The sequence below is a fragment of the Hippoglossus stenolepis genome, chromosome 4 (assembly GCF_022539355.2).
Source record: "Hippoglossus stenolepis isolate QCI-W04-F060 chromosome 4, HSTE1.2, whole genome shotgun sequence".
Classification (NCBI taxonomy): Eukaryota; Metazoa; Chordata; class Actinopteri; order Pleuronectiformes; family Pleuronectidae; genus Hippoglossus; species Hippoglossus stenolepis.
Window position 1 is genome coordinate 21,273,435 of NC_061486.1, and position 27,800 is coordinate 21,301,234.

Consider the following 27,800-nt stretch of genomic DNA (forward strand, 5'->3'; position numbering starts at 1 on the left):
TCTGTCTTCTTATCTAACTGATGGCACATTAGCATCAACCCCACAATGACATTTTTCATGCCAACATCGAAGTTAGATTCACTAGTTTAGTGAATATATAAATGTAAAATCCCAATTTGAATAAATTGTAATTCTCAAAAAACCTTTAGATACAACTATAAACATACCTGGGATCAACTGTAAATAAAATATTTTGCATCTATGAGCCTAATTATTGGTTACTAACAGTTTCAAACCTCTTTCAGTATTACTCCAGCTTGTTGAAAGCCTGGTGATATTTTCTTATTCCCAAGAAGACTCTACTGTCCTTTTCTTCCAGTGAGCAGTTGCTGTTAGCATCAAAGCTAACTTCATCTGCTTTGATGGTTCATGTTCGTCAAAGTCGGTCTGTCATTTTGTAGCCCATAATTTGTGGCCATACTGTAGAAGTAGTGTTATCTTTGGGAGTCAAAACAACTATAAATGTAGGAATGAAAACTAGCAGAAGAAGACGCTCAATACTTTTCTTACTTGTGGCTTTTCTAAATGCTATTATTAAAATCTTCTGGGTCTCAGTTTCTGTACAGCACACCAGGTTAAATCTGATAAGAAATCATGCTTCTGAGGATGGTTCAGTTGACAGCTTGAGTTTATGCAGTGACTGTGTCTTCTTGACTTCTGTTCATCAGTATTAAACTGAGCAGAGATGGTCTGATGCTTGTGTGCAGCTCACTGTCATGATGAACACTGAGGGAGTGGTGAGTAGCTGGCCTGTGGGGCTTTAGCGAGGAATCTCTCTTCTTCCTCTGATCACTCCCCACTTTGATCAACAGACGTCAGGCCGGCTGGTCTACCATCATCTGTCTGAACACGTTAGGTATGATTTCTAACATGATTCTAACTGAAATTTGACTGCTCCCAAAAAAAGCTCCTTTTAGTGTTTACACAGGATTCTCTTTGAATCCCAGGAAGCCTTTAATCGACATGTTTGACTCAGTTGAGGGTTTGAAACAATAATTCAAAGCTTTGGAAGCTAAAGGACACAGTGGCAGTCAAGAAGGAATCCAAATACATACGTTTCAGCTTTTTTTTCAAAGTAATGAATCAAGAATGGGCACATCTGTGTCATTCAAGTTTAATTTAGGTATTAGCTATCCACAATGAGTATTAGGGCAACTTAAAGGGAAAATATATCTGAGATTTCAAGAATAAACAAAAGATGTAAATTTACAATAATAGAGTTGTAATATGATAATAACGTTTTGATATAATCAGAAGAAATTTATACATTCATGAGAATAATTTAATATTACGAGACAAGTAAGCAAGACACTGCATGTTGGTTACATCTGTATGATATTCAAAGATATTGATTCAAGATTTTTAATCCAGAATGAGTGGAACTCCGACGAGCAAGGGTTCTTCATCCTGCTTGTTTGATAAATAATGTTTTTTTCTTTATTCTTGTAATATTACAACAATTTTCTCGCAATCTCAGAATTGTGGCTCCTTTTTACGACCTAAATACCCTGTCGTAGCTATCTCACTGCTAATAGAGTATATTTTCTTGTAATTTATACAGGACAATATATGTAGATGTACTATATAAATGTAGTATAAATTAAGTACCCTTCATACAACACAGCAGGTAGGAACTAAAAGTGATCCAGTAAAACATGTGGAGCGAAGGTCATTCGGTTACAGTACAAAGAATCACCTGTCATGAACAATTGTGTTAATGCAAGAACAGTAAAATCATAACAGAAGGTAAATAATTTATTCACCATATCAGCTTGTAATATATCACATCTGAAATCTGAAAGAAATAAAACCCAAGACCTTAATCTGAGTCTGTATTTTAACATTGTTTGTACCAAAACTGCAACAAGATCAACTGTCGAAAAGACTCTGATGATTTATTTACTGAGGCAAGTTATAACCACACATCCTATGTGTAATGACGCGTTTAAAAGAAACTCTACATTTCCTGTTCTTCAGCCACACTGATGCAGTGTTTCTGGTTTGTTTTGGATTGATTGTCATGCCTCATGACCGCTGTGTTGCTTCAGCTTCAGCCTGTGAACCGAAGACCAGATATGACTCGTCAGGATTCTCTCACACGGTGTTATGAGAGAGCCACTGCAAACTGAGACAGTGCTGCCACCACCTACAAGGGTCTAACAGTGGAATGCAGTGTTTGCTTTTCACCAGACATAACAGGGGCCGTGGTGCCAGCAACAATTCATTGAGTGTTGGTGCAAAAGTCCTGAGAATAATTTAATTCAAATGTTTTTAACACATTTGAAACTCGTATTTATCTTACCAAGCAGCACCATCTGCCTTGATGTGACTTGGTGACTGGCTGCAGTATTGTTCATAAATCCTGCCTCCTCCATGTTAGTGGATGGGACATGGACCAAACTTAAAAGTCACAATACACATCAAATGCATTTTTCTGTCCGATGGTTTCTGTCGTTTTAGGTAGCTCTTATCACACTGATGTACGGTCAATTGTTTTTTCCTGAAAGATCGGTTTTAAGCAGTATTTGACTCTATAAAAACAGGGTAAAACATCATGATTGACAGCTGAGACTGACTCGCGATTGGTCAAGCGCATGTATCGGTTAGATCTTGATACAACTGCACAGACTCCAAGATGGCAGCGATTGATCTGGGATATTTTGGTTTCATCTCTGGATAGTGGTAGGATGCATAGACAAGTCCATTTTTATATAATGTCTTTGGGATTGACAGGTGTCGGCATAGTAGCTCTTAAGAGCTGCATGACCTTTATTTGATCGCAGTTTGATTTTAATGGACTGCCTGCGTGCTAACAACCTGAACCACATTTGCAGCTCCTGGATGTTGGGGGTGAGGGATTGACTGTGTCATACTTTGTATTATTCTGAGATTATGTACTTAAAAAGGTGATTATTCTACTCATAATCATATGTCTAAAGAACTTTGTAATTATTTGTCTAGGGTGCCACATCTCATTGCTGTTTTTGTGTGTGTATGGTGTGTGATAGAGAAAGCACTGTGTATGGAATGTGTTGGTGAATGCCACTTGTACTGTAAAATGTTTGAAAGGGATAGGTCACTGAAAAATCTACCCACCACTGCGCTGATGGAGGGGTGGGTGAAGTATTTGAGTCCACAAAACACTTTTGGAGTTTCAGGGGTAAACAGCGTTGCAGCCAACTTGAAATGGCGTTGTTTACACCATGTTTTTCCTAAATATCCTGATATCCTCCTCTCGAGCCGCATTCGTGCGTGGATCCCAGTGGACATTTAAGCTAAAATCATGGTGTAAATGAAGCTGTTTTGAGCTTACAGACACTTGGATGACACCGCAGAAGCAGTATGGAGGCATTTTCTGTATTTTTTCTGGGGTTTTTTTACGTTTGAAGAAGTGGTCACCATTTACTTCAATTGTATTGGATTTTGTTGCAACACTGTTTACCCCTGAAACTCCAAAAGTTTTTTGTGGACCGAAACACTTCACCCACCTCTCCATCGGCATAGTGGATAGTAGATGGAGGAGGAGTGAATAACACTTTTTTGGTGAACTATCCCTTTAAGTGTTCGATAAAACTGAATAATCTCGACATAAATCTTGTGATATGTAGCAACCACGTATAAATTATACGTATTCTGCAACCTTTAAGCAAGTCTGGACTTAATGTGTGGTTGTGTGTTATGTGTGGTTCTGTGCCTGATGTGTGTTGAAGTGGTGTGAGGCCTGTCCTAAAAGAACCTCCTTCATCTCGCTCTCTCCCTTCTCTCTAATTCTCTCACACACATATGCAGTGGTATGTAGGTCTACACCTGTGGGACACAGCAGCTTCGTCAGAAACCCAAGCAGCCGCTTGCACACCAGTAAGCTGACTATGATGCTGCCGCTGTGGCCAGAACTGCTGCTTACTGAGCATACTCGTGGTTTGGTTGCAAGAAAAAAGTATGGGTCGTTTTCTTTTCTCTTGATAGATATGGTTATCCAATGTCTCGCTTGAACTAACATAGAAGGGCCGGGCCTTTTCAGTCAGGGTGTATTATGAGACCGCCTGCCAGCGAATCTCAAGCCTACAGATTCTGAACATACTATTTTAAAGATTACTTTTTATGTCATGTGTTTTATCATCTTTTATTTTTAGCGCAGATTTTTTAGCTTTTAGCTTATTTATCTTTCTCCTCTATGGGTTGCTGTGGCTCAGGAGGTAGAATGGGCTAACCAGAAGGTCGGCAGTTTGATCCCTGTCTACCTCATTCTGTGTGCCGAAGTTTCTTTTTGCAAGATGCTGACCTCAAATTCCCATTAACGGCTGTACTGGGAGTGTGTATTTGATGTGTCGTAGAGAAAGTGCTGTTAGTATGAATGTGTGTGTGAATGGGAGAATGGCAAAACTGTATGTAGAGGACTTTGTGTGGTCATTAAGACAAGAAAAGCTCTATTTAAATACATACCATTTACTTTACCCCTATTCCTTTAGGCATGTGTTTTAATTACAACCGCGTGAAACAGTACAGCAGGCGAGTTTATTGTGATTGGAGGCATTTCTCTACCTAGCAGCTGGTTAGCATTGTTAGCATAGCTGTGTTGTGCTGTGTGTAGCCCATTTCTGGTTCAATAGCACTGAGTGGGTAGGTGGCAGGTGTTTTTTTACAGGGTTTGAATGCTATAAAAGACGTGACGTGCAGAAAGGGGCTGGGAATTTTTTTGTCCACCAGGGTGTCATGTTTACATCATTGCCAATCGTAGCTTGTGCCAAAAATACCCAATACTGCAGAGTCATTTGACCTGTATCGTTTTACACTGAAGACCAAAAACAGATGTTACTGAGTTTTAGAGTTCCAGCATTTAAGGGGCTTTAATTTATCTGAAAATAGCTGCCCAGTCATTAGACGAAGAGTTGGTAAACACATACACAAAGTATATATTTAGATATGATCAAGACTTCAAGTAATGTTAACTATTGCCACAAAGCGACACTATTGTTGATCAGTTTTTTGCCCAGGTATGATTTAATCAGGTGAACACACTGCATGCTGGGGTCTTTTTCCCATAATACATTCACAACATAAGAAAATAATGAGTTTTCAATCCAAGCACATTAGCAGGAGCTCTCAAAGACATGCAATGTAATGATCCGGCCAAATACACAAAGTCAGTATGGATGCATGCAAACACATACACCCACCTCTTTGGTGCACCTCCACTCATCCCATCCTACAGGAAGAGCTTCTGATGCCATGCTGAGGAAGCTACTTGCTCCCTGGAGAGGAAACCACATTAGCATGCACAACTTCTTATCTTCTGAGTGGCGGCTAATTAGATTCTGTGGCTTTAATCTGATGTGCTGGTCCGTCTCCTCCTTATCAACTGAGCCTCCAGGTTTTGCTGCGGTCAGGAAGAAGATGTGAATGGATAAATATCTGCTCTCAGTGCTTCTTTCTTTTAAACCGGTCTTTATCCGTTGTAATGCTTTGCACGACCTTGCGAATGACAACTTGCGTAATTGCCATAGCAAAAACGAAAACTGAGAACCGTCTTAATAGTTGCAACCTTGTGTGTTGTGAAACCAGGACTTAAATATTCAGATTAAAGTCAGGAAGCTGTTTGAAGTAGGTGAGGTCCTTCCCTGACAACCCACCACACTTTATACAGACGAGTCACAGTTTCACAAGTAACTGAAAGTGCCAGTGATGGTTAAGACGTGTCACCCCTCTGTGGTTTGTTCACCATTGGTGTAATAACCTTTCCTATGTAATGATTTGAATGTCTTCCCACACATGCTGTGTATCATTTACCAAGCTGCTCTGCAGGAGAGTGAGACAAACTGTCACCTCCTCTGACTTGTGACCCATGTATTGTTCTTTGTTGGCTACTTATCTCTGTTTTACTCACCTTTTCTCTTCTCTGTTCCTGCTGTGACATGCATTTACAAATTTCAAAAGGTGGGAGTGGTACAAATTGTAAAAACACTGTTATCTTAAAATATGTAAGATTTACTGGAAAAGAAAATGATTTTTCCTCAGTGGGACAAAAATAATTGTCCAGGGGAAAAAGCTGTAGCATGAATCAAAGATGTATCTGTTGGAGCTACCACATTGTAAACATGTACCAAATGTTACAGACATTCGAGTGAGTTGATTAGTTTCACTCTGAGTGTATCTGTTAGTATGGTACATTTCCCAGATGTATGAACATAGCCAGGAGAGAATGCTGACTCTGACATCCATTATTTTTTGTGTAATACTATTTAAATTGTGCAATTCCAGTATCCTACAGCATTATTTCAACCAGTAGAGACTTGAATTGCAGAGGAATCATAAGCTGCTTTCAGACATGCACTGTACTCTAGAGAATCTCCTGAATCACACACGTAGGAAACACCAGCGAAGATGTCAAGAGAGATTTTGGTGATAAGAGCTGACACTGGTGTCGGTGTGCTGTAAACAAAAATATGTGATCCCTGCAGTGGAATTAATGTGCTATGTCCTGCCTCTGCCTGCTGCACCACCAATGAATAATTTACAATGAAGTAAAAATTTAAATCTGTCTCAACTTTAAAATAAATTACTGATTTCAACAAATGTTTAAATATTCAAGTGTCCACAAATGCTTTTTGTTGTAATTTTAATAGTTATTTATTTCCATGATTGGCAAAAAACTTTTTTCTAAGTTGTAATGATAGTGGATGAATAAAAAAATGCATTTCCATCTTACAGTAGAATGTTTTTCTGAGTCGACAGTTGCTGAATTTCTATTCAGATGTTTTTCTCTGTCCAGTCAACAACATTTTCCATATTTTCCTCTCCTCACTTGCATCTCTGTTTATACAGTCAGAGTTTCCACATAGGTGTGGAACCAGAACAGTTCCCCTTTTATTTGCCATTTGCTGCCACAAAAGTCAAAGGAAACAAACTAGTGCATAGAGAACAAGATCAACGTGTTCCTCTGCGGTTTGACTAATTTAGACAGAAACATTTAAAATAAGTAACCTCCCTGGGTTTCTTATTGCCACAATGCCCTCAACAGTCACCAGACAGTCGCTTACTCTACACATTTCAGAATATGCAATAGATTAGTAATTTGTAGGTGAACAGTCTCTGTGTTGTTGAGGTCTTAACTTTGATTTATTTTCTGCCTCTCTGTTATGTTCTTTTACAGACTGAAAGCTCTGGTATCAACAGGAGGCCGGAGTGTGCAAGCAGCATGTGACTGGTAAGTTTAAACAACAAATGTGTGCACAGTACATCCACATATTCTTTACAGACCACAAACCAAGAAAAAATGTGTTATACTGCCCTCTGCTGTAGAAGGTTGTTAGGTCTGTCCATAAAACGTGCAGGTTGTGTAGCTGCAAATGCAAACTTAAAAGCAATACCTTTAATAAAAATTATGCTTCACTAACTATTGATGTTACTATAAAAAAACAATCAATTTAGTTTCGTCTATATTTACCACAAGTTTGATTTTACTAAGATGAGAGTGGTCATTAACACCAAAATTATTTATGTAACGACAAATAACAATTGTCAAAAACAATGTTCTGTTTTTGACCATTGAGGGACTCTAAGAACAGTAAGCAAGGCTGCACTACATTTGACTAAATGAGAAAGTAAGTGCCAGTAATAGCACAGAATATCCATCATAGCACTGGTGTAAAGAAAAACTTAATAACTGCTTTTGCACATCAAAGCTTATCTGTGGAGGTATTTGGGAAAACTCCCCCAAAATGACGGTAGAGCAAATAAGAGCTGAAATCTTGAATAGGAGCCAAGGAGTTTATTTATTCAGAGTCACTGCTGTCATTGCTACAGGGAAGAAAAATGTTACCAGCAACCAAGAAAGCAAGGTGCAATACCAATGTTTCGATTATAAAGGAGATTGATTCCTCGAATGTGCCAGCTATGGTAAATTGCGTTACAGATTTCCATTTGGAACTTTATACTTGCCTAGCTTGTCTTTTCAGGTTTTGTTTGTGCCAGTTCAAGTTAAGATCACATTTACTTGTGGCACAAACTGTACATTACACAAAAATACAGGCATCATGTCCTGCCCTGTCCTCGCAGCACAATACACAGACCTGACACTTCTCCTATATTTCATTTACCTCCGTCTATTCCATAGGCTGTTTTCCCATGTGGACGACCCGTTCCTGGATGACCCACTGCCCAGGGAGTTCGTCCTCTACCTGCGGCCCAGTGGACCACTTCAGAACCAGCTCTCCCACTTCTGGCAGCAGAGTCGAGTCACTTGTGGCAAAAACAAAGCCCACAACATTTTCCCTCATATCACTCTCTGCCAGTTCTTCATGGTGAGTTGAAAGAAACATTCAGTGAACTTTCATGAAGGCTGATGGTTCAAGGTCATGAGTGCTTCTGAGTTCATACATCAGATGGAGTAAATCTGTTTGCAAATTTCTCATCTTTGTCCTTGTCAGTCCTTTTGACATTATCACTTTTACATCCATACTATATATACACATACATATTTCGTTTGAAAATGGCGTTTTCAATCTAAAACAATCGGTTGTATTCTCAATGGTAGCTGAGGCCAATGCCAGTTGTTTTCTTGTGAACGAGGGTCATGTTATGGGAGCCTGACAAATCGGCAAAGGCTACGTCATGACTGAAAAGACCCAATGAGAAAGCTGTTGTGAGTCTCTACATCATCTTTTACAAACATCTCCGTTTCTGCCTGCCCAGACTAAAACGCAGTCCCTGGAGTTTTCAAACTAAAACGGGTCAAGCAGCGTTACCAAAATTCTTTTAGTGGCTCTAAACCTTTTCAGTAGTGTGAACACCAGGCGTATCCATAGCAGAGTTCATGCATTTTCAAACGAAAATGTAGTAATGTGGATGTAGCTTAGGAGACAACAGCTCTGTAACTGTGACTCAAGCTTGAAATAAGATCTGAGTAACATAAAGACCACTCCAGCACATGGAGCAAATACATGTGCAGTCATCACTCATTTGTGCAATGAAAATATATCTCATCAAAAAAAGTGAAAAAGAAGTTGTAGAAAAATACTATTATTATCATTATATTATATATATTATTATTCCTCCTTATATTATAAAGTTTCATTCTCACCAGTTTCATGGATAAAACTACATCCTGGAAAAACAGTTAAGTGTCCTGCAAACAAAGTTGTGTTTACATTCAGTGTTGGTCACCAAAACATTTTGTGTTGACATTCTCTCATATCTTTCCGAGACTGTTTACCTCCATGTTCGCTAGTTATTTATTTAGCACTTTTGTTTGTGCATTGCTACATTCCTTGGCTCAACACCCTCTGTCAATAAGATGAGATAAGACAAGATAAGATAATCCTTTATTCATCCCACAAAGGGCAAAAGGGCAGTCAAAAATAGAAATCAGTAAGTAATAGTAAATACGCATGCAATATATAATTGTAATTGTAAGGAAATGTAAATAATAAAAAAATATAAATGGAATGAAAACTAATATACACAGTGTAAAAGCAGAATATATACAGTGTGAGAATATATACAGTGGAATGGATTGCTGATAAGCCATTGAATTGCACAGACACAATGAATATTGCACAGTTAAGAGAGTTAAACCAGAGTTAAAGTGCAGTCCATAATATGTGCATGTAGTTCTACTGGGAGCAAAGTTGGTTGTGCAGTCTTACTACTGTCATAGTGTGGTAGCTGCTACAGGGGAACCTTTAAGATATGAAGAGACATTGTGCTCATAAGTTAAAGTTTTCATAGCTAAAGAATTTTTAAAAACACATTCATATCTCATCATTCCGATTAGCTGTTGTTGTAGTTCTTTTGAACAGATAGATGGAGACAGCAATGTTGCGTATTCCACGTCTTAGGGTCTTTTTTTCTTTCTACAGTGTGCAGACCACAAAGTAGAAGCTCTATGTGAGGCCCTCCAGGCCACCGTACAGCAGTGGCGAGGTCGTTTTCCGACCCCGCTGCCCCTAGAACTCTACACATCCTCCAACTTCATTGGTCTCTTTGTGGAGGAGCAGGTGGCCGACATCCTCAAGCAGTTTGCGGCTGACTTTGCCACAGAGGCTACGAGGAAAGCAGGTAGGAACCAGATGCAACAGGCATAAAGGGCACACACTCCGTACCCTCAATGCCCTGGGTTTGAAACACATGTAAAATTGTTGCTTTGTGTCTTTTTTTTTTCTGTCTTATCTCTGCCATCTTTCTTCATTGCTTTATGTTGACTGTTTAGAGTATGTCAGCATCAGTTCATCATATTTGCTACGTGGGGTGAGCAGCTTTCCTAGTGTGGATGGTTGTCATGATGGGTTATTAAAGCACTCACTCCATCTGTCACTGTAACAGTTTTTCAAACACGGGGGAAAATAAGTCTAACCGCCAAATGGTATTTCAGGCTGCTAGGTGCCAAATCAGATTAGAGACAGCGGCTTTGTATGTCGTATTTCTGCGTCACGGTAAAGAGACAGATAAGAATGTGTCATCAAAATCAGATATGGAAATGTTGATTGGTTGTTGGTTTTACTCAAGAGATTTCATCACTGATAAAAGGTTGTGCAATGACTGTATAAAGTGTAAAGTCTATGCTTTATCACAATCTATTTTTGGTTGTTGGTGTGGTTCTGTACCATCCAAAACAAACTCTAAAATATCAGATATTGAGTTGACATGTCATTTGTATCATGTTGGATGATATCCAGAATTCAAGGTTTGAGTCTTTTGACTAGATTTTGAATCTGTGGACAAAATCTTGTGCAAAATTGTGAAGTGCGACTATTTATTACCTTATTCAGAATAAGATATTATTTGGATTATGCTGTTTACATGAGTTGCTTATAGAATATTAATCTGATTCATTTGATTATTGCTTATTGTGAGTATGACCTTATTTGGTTTATGGTCATCAGAAAATGCCGTTTAAATGGGAGTGTCTTATTCAGACTGTATCAGAATATCGGTGTCCATGTAAACGTAGTCATTGTCAATGGGAAGAATTAATGGGACTTTCCCTTTCTGACCCAAAATAGAAAATAGGGAGACAGCATAATTATAAGAGACAACATTCATAATCAGCAAAGACAACATACCCAAGGGTCATTTGGTTTTTACAATGCAGACAATTTTCAGTGTTACCGGGGAGGTTTTAATATTTTATCATTATTATTTTAAGAATATAAAATGAGAGATACTATTTTTCATAAGAATGTGCAATTTTCGGCTGTATCTTACCAGCAATAATATGTTGCAAAAAAAGAAGTTAATTTATGATATGGTTGATCTCTGTGGTTTAGCACTGATGGAAAATGGGTTTTCTCCTTCCATATCCAGAAGTCCATGTGGAGCCTCACAAGAAGCAGCTCCATGTGACTCTGGCCTACAACTTCCCCACTGACCACCTCGCCTCACTGGAGAAACTGGCTAAAGGCATCGAAGTCAAGCTGGGCTGTGATTGGCTGGCTGTCTTGTTCTCCCGGGACATTCGTTTTGCTAACCATGAGGTATTATTTATACTGACGACAATTGTTTTGGATCACAGATATCTAACCAACTGCATTAAAGAAAATAAATCCTCGCCATTGAGACAACCTACATGTCACATATGCAGACGCTGCGGGTGATGTACCCCTACATGCCTCAGAATGAGGATGAGCTGGAGCTGGTTCCTGGGGATTTTGTCTTCATGTCTCCAGTGGACCAGAGTAGCACCAGTGAGGGCTGGGTGTACGGGACCTCACTGGCCACCGGGCTTTCTGGCCTGCTGCCGGAAAACTATGTCAGCTTGGCTGATGAATCCGACACTTGGGTCTTTCATGGGTAAGCAGAGCATCTAATATTTGTATAAACGAACAAAAAGACGTATCTCATTAAAATAATACATAAAGTTCATGTTTTCAAATTAACATCTTTTCTTGTAAGTGAAAGTTTTCAGGGAAATTTTACAAAATTGCGGCTATAAGTTAGTGGTCTTTGTTTTTGTATAATTATATATATGAAACATATAAATGAATATTAGAACTTGATCATAGATCATTTCTTTCTATCGATTCTTTCAAAATAAATTTTGGCTTTTTATTATTCTGGATCAGTTGCAGATATCCAAGTTGGTTAATACCAAAGTCCTCCATGGATCAACCTTTCTTCATTAGCTGGAGAAGGACATTTTCCGGTTTTACTAGTGCAGAGCCCGTTCTAAACCTCCCTGTTTGGAATGGACTGTTCTCTTGTCCTGTGTTAAAGCTCTGAAGCTACTTCAGAATTATTCCTTGTCATTAGTGAGTCCTCCTCAAACAGTTCTACAATATACTGTAACTTTTTATTGTTTGTGTGCTGGACATTCTGTGCAGAGCTTTTCATAAACAGTCTATGGTGCAGAGTGAAGTTAGAAAACTTTTAGGTCATCCTACCTGGTTTATCTGCAATTAAGAGTTTACAGTCAGTGTAAAATGACAATTAAACTGAATTTGCTTTATTATTGTTCAACTGTGGTTTTTATATAGGTTTGAATGATTTACTGAACTACCATTATACTGTATTTACATTCATTTAGCTTGATTTAAAGCATTAGATTAACATTGTGCTTTTACTTTTAAGAAAACTTGCGAAAGGGGAAGTAATTATATGAATGTTGTTGCCATGACAGAGATCAGCACCCGCTACACCCCTGAATGTCTGTCAGTCTGACATGGTGAGATAAAAATTATCTAATTATCAAAATGATCTGGCGGCGATTTTGACCCATGGTTTGACCAAGTTGCCAACCACTGCTGTAGTTTATCCGAAGACGTAGGAGAAGATTAAACACAGCCACTCGCCCCCACTGACTGGTACAGAGCACTGGTCCCCTGTCTGTTCAATTTGTATTAATATTTAACCCATTGCGTATCCAAATCGCAGAGTGTGACAGCAATAAGATGATCGGTTTGTGAGAAATGCTTTCCACATACAAACAAACAGACAGACAGACATTATTACCTACTTATTTATGGAATTATTAGGTACGATTTCTGACAGTCAGTTCTCCTTGTCCACCACAGCTCCCATTCCTTCTTCAGTTGTGGGCCCAGTGACAAGAGCAGTAAGGAGAGAGGGATGTTTGATGGACTGCTGGACAGCCGACGCCCTGATAACACGAGTCCTGGAGACACGCCCACCCTCAGTCTCATTTGTCATCCAATGCAGGTAGTTAGTAGTTTTAAAAATTATAATTATATTATATGAATACTACTCATGTTGTTTTGTACATTAAAATCAAACTGAAGTCTTTTATTCCCAACAGGTCCTGCGGATCAGCAGTGGTCATTCTCGGCAGTCCAAGCGCACACTTTTTGTCTGCCGACACGGTGAGAGGATGGATGTGGTCTTTGGCAAACACTGGCTCTCCCTCTGCTCAGACAGTAAAGGTGAGCACACCCACTCTGAACCCCACCACTCATGTGAGCTCAGCCAGTTAAATCTTGGCTCAGAAGACAGAAAAGAATTTCACAAGTGTTGTTGTATTTAACCTCCTTAATCCTTCCATTGGACAAAAGGTAGATTTTAGGAATAAGTTAAAAAAAAGAATCCTTACATTTACTCGCGTGCGTTTTCATGTCCGGCAGGTAGATATGTACGTTCCAATCTGAACATGCCTCCCAGTTTGCCTCTGTGGGGGGGGCAGAGAGACTATGACATGGACACTCCTCTCACTGTGTTTGGATCCACACAGGCTCAACTAGTGGGTATGTCATCAATATAGATCTCAATGATGTACCCCGCCAGGAACTCTGCCAATTTCTTTATGAAATGTGTGTGAGCTGAATATGTGCTTTTCCAGGTGAGGCCCTACTAGAGAGCAGCACAGTGATAGACTTTGTGTACTGTTCTCCCTCTCTGCGATGTGTTCAGACTGCACAGAACATCCTGAAAGGTAAGAAGAGTCTTCCTGAGCAAGTATGATAAGACATTCACTCAGTATTCCCTGAGCAGTCACACAAACAGAATTGTATATCAGGGACATTAAGAAAGCTCATCATGAAGAATTTGTTGTCTCTGATGCTTTGTGTTTGTGTGAACAGGTCTGCAGCAGGACAGTAAAGTGAAGGTGAGAGTGGAACCAGGGCTTTTTGAATGGACCAAGTGGGTTTCTGGGAACTCCCTGCCTGCATGGATACCCCCGACTGACCTGGCTGCTGCCAACTTCAGTGTGGACACATTGTACAGGTGAAACAAACAGCTCAGGGTAAAACACACATTGTTTAAGTAATTATACTGTATGTGTATAATTAGTCATGTAAATGTATCATCTGCATAACTTCTAATCACTTTAACAGTAGCTGCCAAAGAAAAGAAGTAAAGGATAGTGTGCTCTGTTAATATGCAGCAATGTTTCCAAAATGCTTTTCCTCTATTCCTGACATAATTATTGTAGAAGACAAAATGATTCTAGCGACCAGTAAAAATATCTCAGCTGCTCTCTATTACTTGTCACTTTACTGAAAAATCAAGTATGTATATCCAAGTCATGGATTACTCAGCAATGCCGCCCCATGATAAGAGCCCCTGATCTTTGACTGTGGGTATTGGAATGGTTTCTAGTTAGTCCTATCATATGCAGTATTGAATATTATTATCCATTCTTCTTCTTTTGTGTTGCGTGTGCTTCATTCGCAGCATTTGAACATATTTTAAATAGTAAATGGATAGTAATTGACATGTGCCGTAGTTTAAAAAATAAATTATAATTGGTTCTTGTCTCCATGCAGACCCTTGATCCCAGTCAGCAAGCTCACTGTGTCTGAGTCGTATGAGAACTACATGAGTCGAAGCTACCAAGTGACCAAAGATATCCTGTCGGATTGTAAAAACACTGGTAAGAGAAACACAGCAGAGCCACTTGAGCTTTTGGAGGAGGTTGATGAGTCTGTGTAGGTGAACTTCTTTTACTTTATTGTTTTACACTCTCATGTGTTTGTCCTCTGCTGATGTTGTATCCTGCCTGGGTTTCCACTCTATGTAGGAAACAACGTGCTGATTGTAGCCCACGCTTCTTCCTTAGAGGCCTGCACACGCCAGCTGCAGGGCCGCAGCCCGCAGAGCGCCAAGGACTTCATCCAAGTCGTCCGAAAGGTCTGTTCAACACATATCTTTTTCAATCCAGTCAACTTTTTTTCCTTCTGTACATCCCACTTCTATATCCACCCATCATTCCTTCCGTATGGTTCTCTCAATTCCTTTCCCCATTCTCACTGTGGCTGGTTGTACAAAAACATGGGTGTGGACACTTAAAACTCCAGAGATGAAAAGCATCCACGTGTATAAAGCAAAGAAAAGAAAATGATGTTTTTCCTAAATTGGTCAAATCTTTCTTCACAGAACAGCTGAACAAGTTTCATCTAACCCCTCCTGAGTCCTCTCTCGCTCGCTCGCTTGTGTCGACAAGAACGACCCTGTAAACGCAAACTGGGCAAAAACAATATAATTTGGTCTTCGTTAACACAAGTGATTATTTACATATAGAGCAGTGAAGTGATCACATCTGATAACAAGTGGTCATAGGAGACACATTCAGGACACATTTTAATGTCAGATGTGAACAGACGTACTTAATGCTGTCCACTTGTTAGTGTTAGTCTCAGGACGGTTGTTAATATCAGGTCTGAATGGGGCTCAGTGAACACCGAGGTGGCTGGGGACGCGCTCGCATGCTCACAATTAGTGATGTAATGTTTATTATGCTTGTGGATTCCTACCAGACTAAACTTCCTCTTTGGATAATGGTTCTTTGTTGAGCTGCTCATTATTGAGAAAATGGGGTTGCAAACTTTCATAACTCAGATCAATAAGGCTTTAGTGTTTGTCTGCATGCTGTTCAACAAAAAACAGCATGCAAGACCGAACATGTCAGAACAAGACAGAACATGTCAGGATGATGTGAAATATGCAAGAATAATGAACCAAACAAAGAACCCAAATGTGGTATGGTACATACACAAAACAGGACTAGATACTATTAACTTGACACACTATTCTCTCAGAAACTCCACTTATTTTCCTTGCAATTTATTAGTAGAGATGATTTAGAGGCTGTTGAGGAATTTTTGACCATCCTCACACATTACATCTGTACTGCATTATGAGAATAGTGCCTGTCTAATTCCACACATACTCTCTTCTCTCCCAGCAGTACCCAAGGTCAGGTTATAGATAAAGGGCCAACTAGCAGTACATTGTAGTGTCTACTCTCATGGACTTTCATATCTTATTCAGATGCCCCCAAACAAAGAGGCACCAAACTCTTTTGTGTATTTCACGAGTAGCAAGACGTAAGGACACAATGGGATTTAGGAATGCATATTTAGACTTAACTATCCAATAGGATGCGACATGTAACATAGAGAGTGACAGCAATTCTAGCCATTCAGGGATGTGCTGTTAGAATGGGTGACGCAAGTAGAGGAAGATATATTGGGATACTGTGGAAGACATCGTCAGACTTGGGGGGTGACAATTTTTCATGTTACTCTGTTAGCGTTTGTATATTGTTGCACCTTCTGGTCTCCTTGATGCATCAAGTCTGCATCAAAATCTTCTGCATAAGACATCAGCTGCCTGAGTTCTCCTGTCACCAGCTGCCAGAAAACTACCCTAAACAGAGGCTAATACTGGCCTTTCCCACATGTATAGTATCTGCATGTCTTGGTGGATATGCATTGATTTAAAAAACTTTATCTTTATTTTAAAGATTTTTTTTACAAATGAAAAAATTCTTAACTATATTCACCTCAAGTGAAACGAAAAGATGCTTTGCACAAAATGTTGTTACTGGCTTATTTCTATATGTAGTCTCCTGCCCATAGACAGTTGTAACAACATAGATCATCTCCACTACAAATAGACCGACAGTCAACACCTACCAGCCCACAGTTTGTCCATAATAACAAGAGTAATAGTCAATATGTCGGTAGCAGCATCAGCCCAAAAAACTAAACAGTGTTGATCAGCCTCTACACATACAAGGACGAATGAAGATGAATTTATCACTGCACATTGATAACTAGGTGGATATTCATCAAGCCAATGAGGTAGGATTGAAAGGTGTGTGGCTAAATGACACTAAGCAATGGCATTCATACATTATATTGGATCCAATAATATTTTAATGTGAATACATTTCTTAATTTATAAACATGATGAAAATAGTTTGATAAGACACTTCTGTTATTCTAGAAAACTCTTTTATTCTTTGCAACAAGTCTGGTTATCTAGGTAAACACCAATTTCATCTTCCCACCTATGTTTAATATTCATTCTTTCATAACTCAACTCATTGAGCCTTTATTGTTCATCTGTATTGTCTCCTGCACATAAGCAGTCTAATATGGAACACTTTTTATTCCTCATTCTATATTTTCGTGGGGATTTTAATGTGTTACTGTCTCATTTATAAGCAATACATGCACACATTATTGCACTTGACTTGAGATGCAAAGAGAAGAATCTGATGTTTCTGCTTCAACAGTTTGGAGCTAACTGCTTGGATGACATCATCAAAACAAGCCTTATTGTGATGGCAACAGAGTGCTTTCAGTAGTAGTGTGGCTGTCCACAGCCAGACAGACCGACCTGTTGTGTCTTCATTAGCTGCACTGCGATCAATAAACCTCCTTAAACACAGAAGCTGTTTCTCCTATTTCCGCTTCAACACCACAATCCACAACCAACCTTATCCAGACCAATTTCAACCAAGTTTCTTGTGACCTGCACACATTCAATATTGTTCACTGTCTTTTTTCATGATCCAACCAGTCGCCATGACTTAAACAAGGGATACTATTCAGATCCTTCATTTAAGTAAAAGTAGTAACTAGAAGTGAACTCAGTAGAACATTTACCTCTGCCAAGGCCCAACGCATTCAATTCTGCACTAAATCTGTCATTTGCATTTGGACATAGCTCTAAAACCATTGAAGATGCATATAAACAGTTAATTCCCTGTTGAGTTCACATTGTCTCAGCTACACATTAGTAGTAGTTACAGGTTTGTAGTCATATTTGTCACTGTACAGTGGCCAATAGAATCCTACCCCCCAATGAAATCTGGAGCTGCTTCAGAATTATTCCTTGTCATTAGTGAGTCCTTCTCCAACAGTTCAACAATATACTGTCACTTTTTATTGTTTGTGTGCAGAGCTTTTTATAAATAGTCTACGGTGCAGAGTGAAGTTAGAAAACTTTGTGTTCATCCTATCTGGTTTATCTGCAATGAAGATTTTAAAGTTGATGTTTTACATAAAATGAAACTGAATTTGCTGATTAGTCTTCATGTGTGTGGTTTGTATATAAGTTTGAATGATTTACTGAACTGGTGTTATTTTTCCATACATTACATGGTGGCTCTTTCAGAGGTCTGTTACACAATCAACAAAATCATCAGACCCAAGTTCACAACTTTTCAAAATAAAAGCTTTGTAATTAAGTTGGATAAAAAGTATGGCAGCAACAAAATATTGTGCTTTTATTTTGAAGACAAATTACAAAAGAGGATTAATTGATTCTATGAATATTACTGCCGTGACAGAGATCAGCACCCGCAAAAAACATGAATGTCTGGGTCGGTCCGATATGGTGTATTAAAAAGAATCAAATCATCAAAATGGTCTGGTGGCCATTTTGACTAGCAGTGGACAGGAACTAATTATAAATATAATGATAATGATAAATATATTTATCATGCCATGACGTAGAAGACGACATGATCAACTCAGTCTGCAGACTAAGGGCACACTGCTGGCTACAGAGCGCTGTTTGTTTCAAAGTTTATTAATATTGAATATAGCGTGTCCAAATTGCACCAAATTCAATGTTGCACTTCCTTGGGCCATTAACAACACACATACTAAGTGTGAAGTTGATAAGATGAACAGTTCCCAACATATGCATTCCATATACAGACAGACAGACAGACAGATGGACATTTGTGGAATTAGTACGTAAAAGACAGTTATCATTGCAGAGCAGCCAGAAGATGTCAGATATAAGAAATAATAATACAGGTTTTCTCAACAAAAGTTATTTATCTTGAACCAGAAGAGGAGACACTACAACTTTTTAAATGATTTAGAAAATTCTTCAAAGAAGTTTATTTGTAAGTTTAACATGTACGCCAAATTAAAACAATCAGTTCACAACAGTTTTAATTATTTTATTGGTGATGCCAATAGATGGGCTGCACAGAGCACATTGTCCAATAAGCCAGCAGTGCAACTTCACTCAAAACATGATGGAAAGGGTTAGATAAGCATAAAACATCATGGGGAAAATAGTTTTCCTTGTAGGAGGTTAAACTAATCTCTCATCCAAAAAGCATCTGTCTGACCTTCTTTTACTAAAAATAACCATTGATTCCTCTGCTTGGTCTTCAGATCCCCTACCTGGGCTTCTGCTCCAGTGAGGAGCAGGGGGACACAGGGGTGTGGCAGTTAGTGGACCCTCCCATCCTGCCCCTCACACATGGACCAAACCACACCTTTGACTGGAGGGAGACACTTCTGCAAGAATGATGTCTTCCTGACAAGTTCCCCCCACCCTAGCCCACCCAACCCGCTCATACTGTACTCCTACAGGATGCGGTAACAAGTTCGAACCATTGGAACGTTTCTCTTTTTAGCCTCGTTCACGCAGCTGCTGGTGTCGTAGCTGTGACAGCTGAAGGAGCTTCCTGCCTGAAGATGAGCCCATGGTGAACTGACTGGTTCCACAGTGATTTAACAAATGTAAATGCCCCAAAATTAAAAAAAAAATGCCAGTGCATGGTTGGGTGTTATATGCATTGTGTGGGAGAGCACTCATGGCAATTCAGTTAAATCATCAGTCTCAGGTAATTTTGTGAAATTAGCATAAACTCTGCCTCTGTGCATGATTAGCTAGACAAAAAGAAATAGATTAAACATGATTAGAACAATTGAAGTAATCCCATTCAAAGCTAGTGCAGAATATGAAAGTTTGGGTATTTTTTCTTAGTTCTCGGAAGACTCAGGATTTCTATTTTGTTAAGTTTATTTTTGCAGAAATGTTTTCATATTCCACTGAGCCAAATTAGTTTAGTTCCCTAACTGTAAACAACGTTCAAGATAGCTAGCTCTGAACTCAGCACACTCTGGCTTGGTTTACTTTTCGAAACCATTTGTTTAACATTTGCTGTGTCTGATGTCTCTCTCTTGTTTACTCATTCACTTTAGTGGGACGTAAACAGGTGCATGTGTTACACCTTGTTATACCTTGTAGAGCTATTATCAACAAGCAGTGCTCGTTAGTACAATAGTATTCAGTTGTACATTAGGGATCACTTTAGCTTATTAACATTTAATCTTGTTGAAGCTAGCATACTGGAACGAAATGTGTGTAATGCCAAATTCGTTCGAACTTGATTTAAAAAACACTTAAAGCCCTAGTCTCATTAGCATGTCATAATGTAAACATGAAAATGTTGCTTGATAACATGTTAATATTAGCACAGCTCCGCTTTTACCTGATCTCAATTTAAACCTTTTTTCACAGCTTAACAACATAGCTCCACTTATGTCAACCATTTAAAAACAAATTTGTTTCACTAGTTAGTTATATGCACTACAGCCTCAAGGGGTGCTAGAGTGGGCGCAGAGCTTTAGGGAGTTGAAGGTTGTAGGGATGTCGCAATTAACCGATTATACGATATCTACGGTTTCATAACGTCACGGTTTCATAAGAGTAAGAATTGTGAAAACTACTATATCTAACTATGGCGTCCTGCCTCTCGCGACATGCGCGAGCCACTGAAACGTTAGTTGAGAAGAGGGAACTGACTTAACAGCCTTATTTCCACCAACGCTGGACAAAAACTCAATCGGAGGAGTTCACAGTGAGAGGAGAAATCCTTGTTTACTTTTGGGTTCTGAACAGCTCGTAAGGAGGGGCGGACACACCCCCTCTCTCTGGCGCCCTCTCTCTCTCTTCCTATTCACCATTATAAATGTAGCCGAGAGTTTAATTCACCTATAGAGAGGTAATAGTATAATAAGAACAGGAAGAATGTGACTTGAACCAGGACAATATGCCCGTTTACTTTTTCACAACTAGTCAATGGGTCGCTCCCAAAACAACTTCCGTCGGTGACCCTTCACAATAAAAGTCCCACACAGATATATTGCTTATGATGACCGGAAACACAAATTCACTGACCAACCTTTCACATAAGGCAACTAAATAAAATAGCTTACATGAATTACTTTTATATAGCCAATTGTTACACTGTATAAAATAACTGGATATTGTTCATGATAATACAAAACAACAAAACTAAAATTTCATATTGTGACAACCCTAGAAGGTGGACATTTGTGCAAATATTGTCATATCAAGGAGTGAGAGTAACTAAATGTATAATTTGCATACAGATGATTTGATTTGAGTTTGTGCCTATTTCACGAAATTTAATGAGACTATTGAGTATTAAATATTTCTAAAAAAGTGATAACAGTACTGCTTCCCTGCACAGATCGCAGTTTCAACACACTGTACATGAGAATACGTGCACATGGGTTGAACCACAGGGCTTCTGACCAGAATGAAAACAGATAATAACATATTAGCTCTGGCTTAATGTGGCCCCTCTATTTTGGTGCCACATGTAGCACATACAGTACTGTGTCCTCTACCAGTCATGTAGTGTATTTTACACTCAAATATATCAGCACAGCCTGCACTATTGACAATCATACAGTAGCTTCTTGATACTGGTCCAGCAACATTTTGAGTCTGTGTTTGTTTGTGTGTAGTTCAGGGGTTCAGAGTAGCTGTAAATAATACTTTTTTGGAAAAGAAAAAAAGTCTTCCGATTTTGTTTCTATTTATTTATAAACATTTTTTCCATATGTTAGAGGAAAAAATGTTAAACTAAATTTTTTTTTTTGGGGGGGGGGGTCATCGCTTTTAACAGCATGCAAGATATTATCTCAGGTGTTGACTGCATTTAAGACAAAATGTGTATATGCAGCTCTGAAAACTGTTGCATAAATTGAGTGACTGTTGTTGTGAGTAAACCATTTGAATTAAAGTGATGTCTCCTAATGTACGGACTGCCCACTCATAGCTACAGAGGAATTTGTGAACTCAGTCTGCGGCAAACAGGAAGCTTTGCCTTTGATGATTTTTGATGCACGTCATACATGTAGCGTATCAACAGATCATAAAAGTTGCATGTTTTGAATTTATTACAAGACAGTTCTTTATTAATCTCTCTCTATTCTGGGTCACTTTTTTGGAAAGTTTTAGATATTTTATATTTTGTTGCTAAAATATTTGAGTAATGTGTCCACTCTCTGACACCAGGTGCTTTGGTAGAATTCCTGTTCAGTAAACATGGTCAGCAAGATCTTCACCCGTGGTTGTATCATCTCAGTTCTTCCACAAAAAAGGAACTCCATAGTTTAATTCGCCAGCAACTACAAATCAAAGATATACAAGCTCTGCCCCGCCCCTCTTTCGAACTCATGAAATGTCATGACTTCAAAGGTATGGTTGGTAACTGGTTTCTGAAACACTATCTTATTTGTGGAAATCTTCTTCACATCCCAGCCATCAATATATAAAGCCGTTGCCTGTGGCCCTCACAGGACAGTAATAAACAAGATGGCGTACCTGTCTGCCACTGAGTGACCTGCCTGCCTGCGTGCACCCTGCTCTCACTGCACATGACCGGAATCTTCAGCAGGGGAGACACACACCGCTTCTAGCAGTTGTCAGTGCACGTTGATGTGTTTTGGGGGCGTAGCTTTGACCAGAGCACCAATGGGAGGGCGTGGGATTTACCGGTTGTAAGGCAAAGGCTAAAAACTCTGTGACACTGCGGTGAATCCTACAAAGCTGTATTCAGGTGTTTTAATGCGAAAATGCTCTTTATAAGTAAAGTATGAATATGTGAAGTATTGGTTTTATACATAGTCTTTGAGAAAGTCAACTTTCTTTGTGGGCTCCATCCTCTGAAGGAAGTTTATCTTCTGAGATCGAACACAGCTACAGTCGAATACTTTTGTCCTGAAAACTCGATCACCTTTCAGAAGCCTGAGAAAAAATACCACTCAACATTGTTTATTTCTGTAAATAAAGAGGTTGTAAAGTGTAAAGCAACAATATTATGTTCATATCTGTGACATAGAGTAACATATTGTATGAGGTTCCACTGTGTTAAAACCGTCAACAAGGTAACACTATACGGTCTGTGTTCAAACACCTACATGTTCTCCACTTTTTACCTTTAAACAAAATAGTTTCAGGCAAAGGTTGTGTCCATGTGTAACATTCTCCTGTTTGGTAAAAATTCTGCCAGGGGTACAGGAAGCTCTGCAGGGTGCCATATATATGAGGCTGATATCAATCCTAACTGTCTGCACTAATGGAAACATGCAAATTTACGAAATGTACCACTATTCTGATCTTGCTCTTTTTTAGCATTAAAAAGGTCACAATAGTGAAAGTAACAGGTTTGTGAATGCACCCTTAACCGCAGCATAACTTCATTTGTTCCTGACCGACTCTTATCGCTGAAGTGTTTTCAAAATCCTCACCATTTTGGAAATTTTCACTCAGAAACATCTTCCTTTCAGGAGCCTCATCGTTCAATTCATTCAGGGAAAAAACTCTTCTTGTGTATTTCTCGTGTATTTAGTCAATTTCCATATTGAGGAAACAGAGCGCTCATTACATCTTAACATCTGTTGTTCTCTGAGCAGTGATACTTAATGAAATATACAATGAAATATCAGTTTGCAGATGCTTTGTTGACACAGGGACACATTGACACAGACACTGAGAAGAAATTCACTGCAGCCACACAAAGGTGAAAGATCTCTCCGCAGTTATTTTATTATTAACATATACATTTCATCACGCAGCAAACTGGAGAGGAACATGTTGTATTACAGAGTTCGCAGAGTGAAGAGTGAACAGAGCCATGAGGAAGAAGCCATGTTGTTCCTGTATTCTTTATTTATTGTCACAACATATCACCAAACATGTACAGGAATTCATTTAAAGTCACTTTCTTTTGAAATCAAAAATATATTTGTTGGTTTGTTATTTTAAGATGAGGAGCATCCAGAGGCTTCAAGTAAAGTTTGTTTTAAATTGGTCTTCTGTGTGTTTGTGAAGCGCTGAGTAATGAAGAAAGAGGCTGTGCTTTTTAAACAGCTGTAATATTTTCACATGTTCACTACTCTTTGGACAGAAAGACAGCAACACATCATTCTGTGATTTGTGGGGAAAGAGTTAATGTGCAGTTTGGTTTTGTTCTGATGGAGCTTGAAATAAAAGCATAAATGTCTCTCCATGGCAATAACATGGTCCAACAACAGGTGAGCAAAGTCACTATTTAACCATCTATGCCGCCAATACTGTAAAGAACAAAGAAACTCAATAAAATCCTACATCCTTGATTTGCTTTGTGACTGTGTTCAGAAATAATGGTATCATCTTAAATGGAAGGTTTTGGTTCAGATGACCAGTGAAAACCTTTTATTTTAATTTGGAGGGATTGTAAAATTCTAGAAAATGGCCACTCTTGACACTTTTGAGGTCGGACAGGTGAGGGTGGGGGACGTTGCACATCTCATTTCCACTGATAGTTTAACTGCATTGAAACTTCTGGAAACAATGAAAGACGTGTGTTCGACCATAAAGACAGATGTCCTGTGCAATGAGACAAAAATGAATGCAACTCAAAGGACAAGTTAATGCGAAGACATTGTTCTTAGGACTTTTTCATGAGAAAGTTCATGTGAAGTATGTGCATTAAAATTAAATTAATATCAACTTTAAGCACTTATTAAATTAAAATAAAAGCGAAACCTGTAAACACACTATATTATAGTTTGGTAGAGATGTCAGAGAATTCTGAATTCAAATTCTTTATTTTTCTAAGGCACATAGAGCATGTCAAGACAACAAGTAAAAACAAGAAAAAACAAAGACATCAGTGCAATGTCCACGGACAGTTAAAGATCTGTGCAGTATACTAACATTATGAAGTAAGAGAAGTGTATATGACTGTAAAAGTACGGTGAACAGGATGACGGCTGTGAAAACTCTGCATTGGAGTGCCTTGAGGTAAGTAATACAGACATAGACTATATAGAGTTAAAGTGAATAAGAATATATGTACAGGATCGGTAGCAGCAGATGAATAAATATTGTAGCATATGAATAAATATACAGTATATACAGCAGATGTTTAACGGATAAATAAATATAGCACGGCTGATATAAGTGTATGAACAAAGTGAGGAGTTGATGAGAGGATTGAAGTGAAAGACAGAAATAGGCACAGAAGGAACCACTGAGCTGAACCAGTGCGACTGAGCTTGCAGCAGTTCAAGTTTTAACTGTACTGTACAGAAGTTAGAATATATCGTCTATAAGTGTATAAAACACGGGATCAGCTGAGAGCAACTTACTCCACAATATGAGACACGTGTTTTAGTTTGTGTTAAAGTAGCGACTCTGTGTCCAGTGTCCTGTCCAGCTCCCTTGCTATCAGCCAATCATGAGCGTGTATGTGGCGAGACTAGCGTCTTTTCAGGCTGCTGATTGGTGGAGTCAGCGAGTTTGGCGGAAGTGTTGGTTTCACTGCAGAAATAAGTGTTGAGTGTTTTACTGGTGAAAAGGCGACAGACGAAAGAAGAGTGAAAAGTGAAAGAACAACGTGTTGACGGAGGAGTGAAGAGAAGAGAGAGAGAAAAATGAAAACACTGGACAGCGCCCGTGGCTGCGAACCCGCGAGGATTAGAGACCAGTTTTCTGAACGAGACAGTTGATGAAGTAACCACTGAGCTAAACCAGTGCGGAGGGTTTATAAGGTTTAAACCTTTATATACCTGAAATGCAGGTACTTTGTTTTCTCAGGTGAAATCAAGCACGTGGTTCGATCCGGAGGAGCAAGGAGATCAGTGAATTCTGCAGATAATTATTGGTCGAAGAAAACCACTGATCACACCAGAAAACTGCTTTTATACAGGACTTTAGATAAATGAACACAAAGGTGGCTCCAGTTTTTCTGACTTTATGTTCTGCAGTATAGTCTGGGACTATGGAGGACGATACATGACTTAAGTATAAATGTATAAATAAATACAGAAATAAATGCATAAATGCACAAATAAATAAATACAGAAATGAATAAATAAATACAGAAATAAATGTCTTCAATATATTTCCACATTTATTTATTTCCACATTTATTTATTTCTGTATTTCTGTGTCCATATGTAAATGAGGTAGGAGGTCCAAACCTCAGTCTCGAGCAGGATTGGTCAACTGAGCATATAGATACACACACACACACAGGCCCCGGGGCTGCACCACCACCACCACCACCACTCACTCACTCACTCAGAGACACACGCAGTGAGATCAGAGCTCGTCACCGTGAAGCAGCCGGTCAGTGACTTTGTAGAACAGTGGAAACAGTGAAACACAGAGTTTCTCTGGTCTCAGCTGCTCAGTGATCAGCTGCTTCATGATCAGAGCAGAAGCTGCAGCTGGTTTGTACCGAGCAGGAGTTTGTGTTTCCTCCTCCTCTCTGCTCTCACTCTAACTAATAAACACTCCTCACTAGTTATCAGGACCTGATCAGTACATGAAGTCACTTAGTGTTTGTTTGATTCGCTTCAGAGTTTATGAGGCAGAATTTAAACATCATGAAAAATGACTCGTCAACATGTTGTGCTCAGTACAACACGAGACGTGACGCTCACAGTCAGGACTACTGACACCTAAATCATCCCAATAAAAAATAACCTTAACTAACCCTAACCCTCTGAACTTGAACTAGTTCATTTCAAGTGTGAACTGGCTCAACACTGCCAACAGCTACTGGACACCAGTCAGCATTGAAAGGCACAAGTAGTAGGACTGGATCATCACACTGTGGAAATATATTTAAGACATTTATTTATACATTTCTGTACTTATTTATTTCTGTATTTCTGTATTTATTTCTGTATTTATTTATACATTTATTTATTTATACTTAAGTCATGTATCGTCCTCCATATGGGACCTGTCTCACACAATCATGGACTCTATAATAATACTTCATCGTTTATTAAATCTACTTCATTAACACACACAGAAGTACAGAATTAATAAAAGCAGAAATGTAGAAATACATAGAATAGTTTATATATAACTCTCAATTAATCAGCAACATTAAGATTTTTAGTAAATGATTTAATTGTTCATGCTATATCTATTTAACCAGTTCAGCAGTTAAGCAGTAAAAGGTGAATTAAATACTATGTTTTAATTGTAGAAATAATTATTTCATGTATTTATGTATATATTGTTAGTAAAATGTAGGTAAATATTTGTCCTGAGTTCAGAATTTTATATGTTTAATAACAATCACATTAGTCTCTAGCGGCTGAAAACATATCTCTCCAGTGTAGACAAGTGATCACATGCAGAGTAAAAGGTGACACATCTCACTGTCACTGCTTTAATTTTACGACCCGTTTATTTCTCCCGTTTGTCTCCCTCTGCTGGTCTCCAGTTAACAGTTTGATCACCCTGCCCTGTTACAGTGATGGTCCTGTGTGGGATGTGGTCCTTCGTGTTTCGCTGAGTTTGGTCTGTGATGACGATGGTGTTTTATTTGGCCCAGAACATGGATTTACCCTCAATATGTCCATCCCAAACATTTCTCGACAGTGAAACGCTCTTGAGAAAAACTTTCCCTCATTACACGTGTACTCTGTTCAATTAGACTATAAGAATTAATGACATTATTCGTTGAAGATCTGGTGCCAAAAAATAAAGAA

General features: G+C 38.8%; 1 protein-coding gene across 2 annotated transcripts in view; it reads left to right on the forward strand.

Annotated features, from left to right (window-relative positions):
* ubash3bb (ubiquitin associated and SH3 domain containing Bb) overlaps window positions 1-24,419 on the forward strand; it is a 44,428-nt gene extending 20,009 nt beyond the window's left edge. Inside the window, exons 2-14 of one of the 2 annotated variants that reach the window (XM_035154234.2) lie at window positions 7,151-7,204; window positions 8,114-8,300; window positions 9,858-10,056; window positions 11,302-11,471; window positions 11,579-11,787; window positions 13,008-13,152; window positions 13,250-13,373; window positions 13,572-13,691; window positions 13,787-13,879; window positions 14,028-14,172; window positions 14,715-14,876; window positions 14,969-15,078; window positions 19,374-24,419. In XM_035154234.2, the coding sequence (XP_035010125.1) occupies window positions 7,151-7,204; window positions 8,114-8,300; window positions 9,858-10,056; window positions 11,302-11,471; window positions 11,579-11,787; window positions 13,008-13,152; window positions 13,250-13,373; window positions 13,572-13,691; window positions 13,787-13,879; window positions 14,028-14,172; window positions 14,715-14,876; window positions 14,969-15,078; window positions 19,374-19,402 (1,747 nt within the window). In that variant the 3' untranslated portion in view covers window positions 19,403-24,419. The remainder of the gene's footprint in view (window positions 1-7,150; window positions 7,205-8,113; window positions 8,301-9,857; window positions 10,057-11,301; window positions 11,472-11,578; window positions 11,788-13,007; window positions 13,153-13,249; window positions 13,374-13,571; window positions 13,692-13,786; window positions 13,880-14,027; window positions 14,173-14,714; window positions 14,877-14,968; window positions 15,079-19,373) is intronic. The other variant, XM_035154233.2, reaches the window with a different exon arrangement.
* The last annotated feature ends 3,381 nt before the right edge of the window (window positions 24,420-27,800 follow it).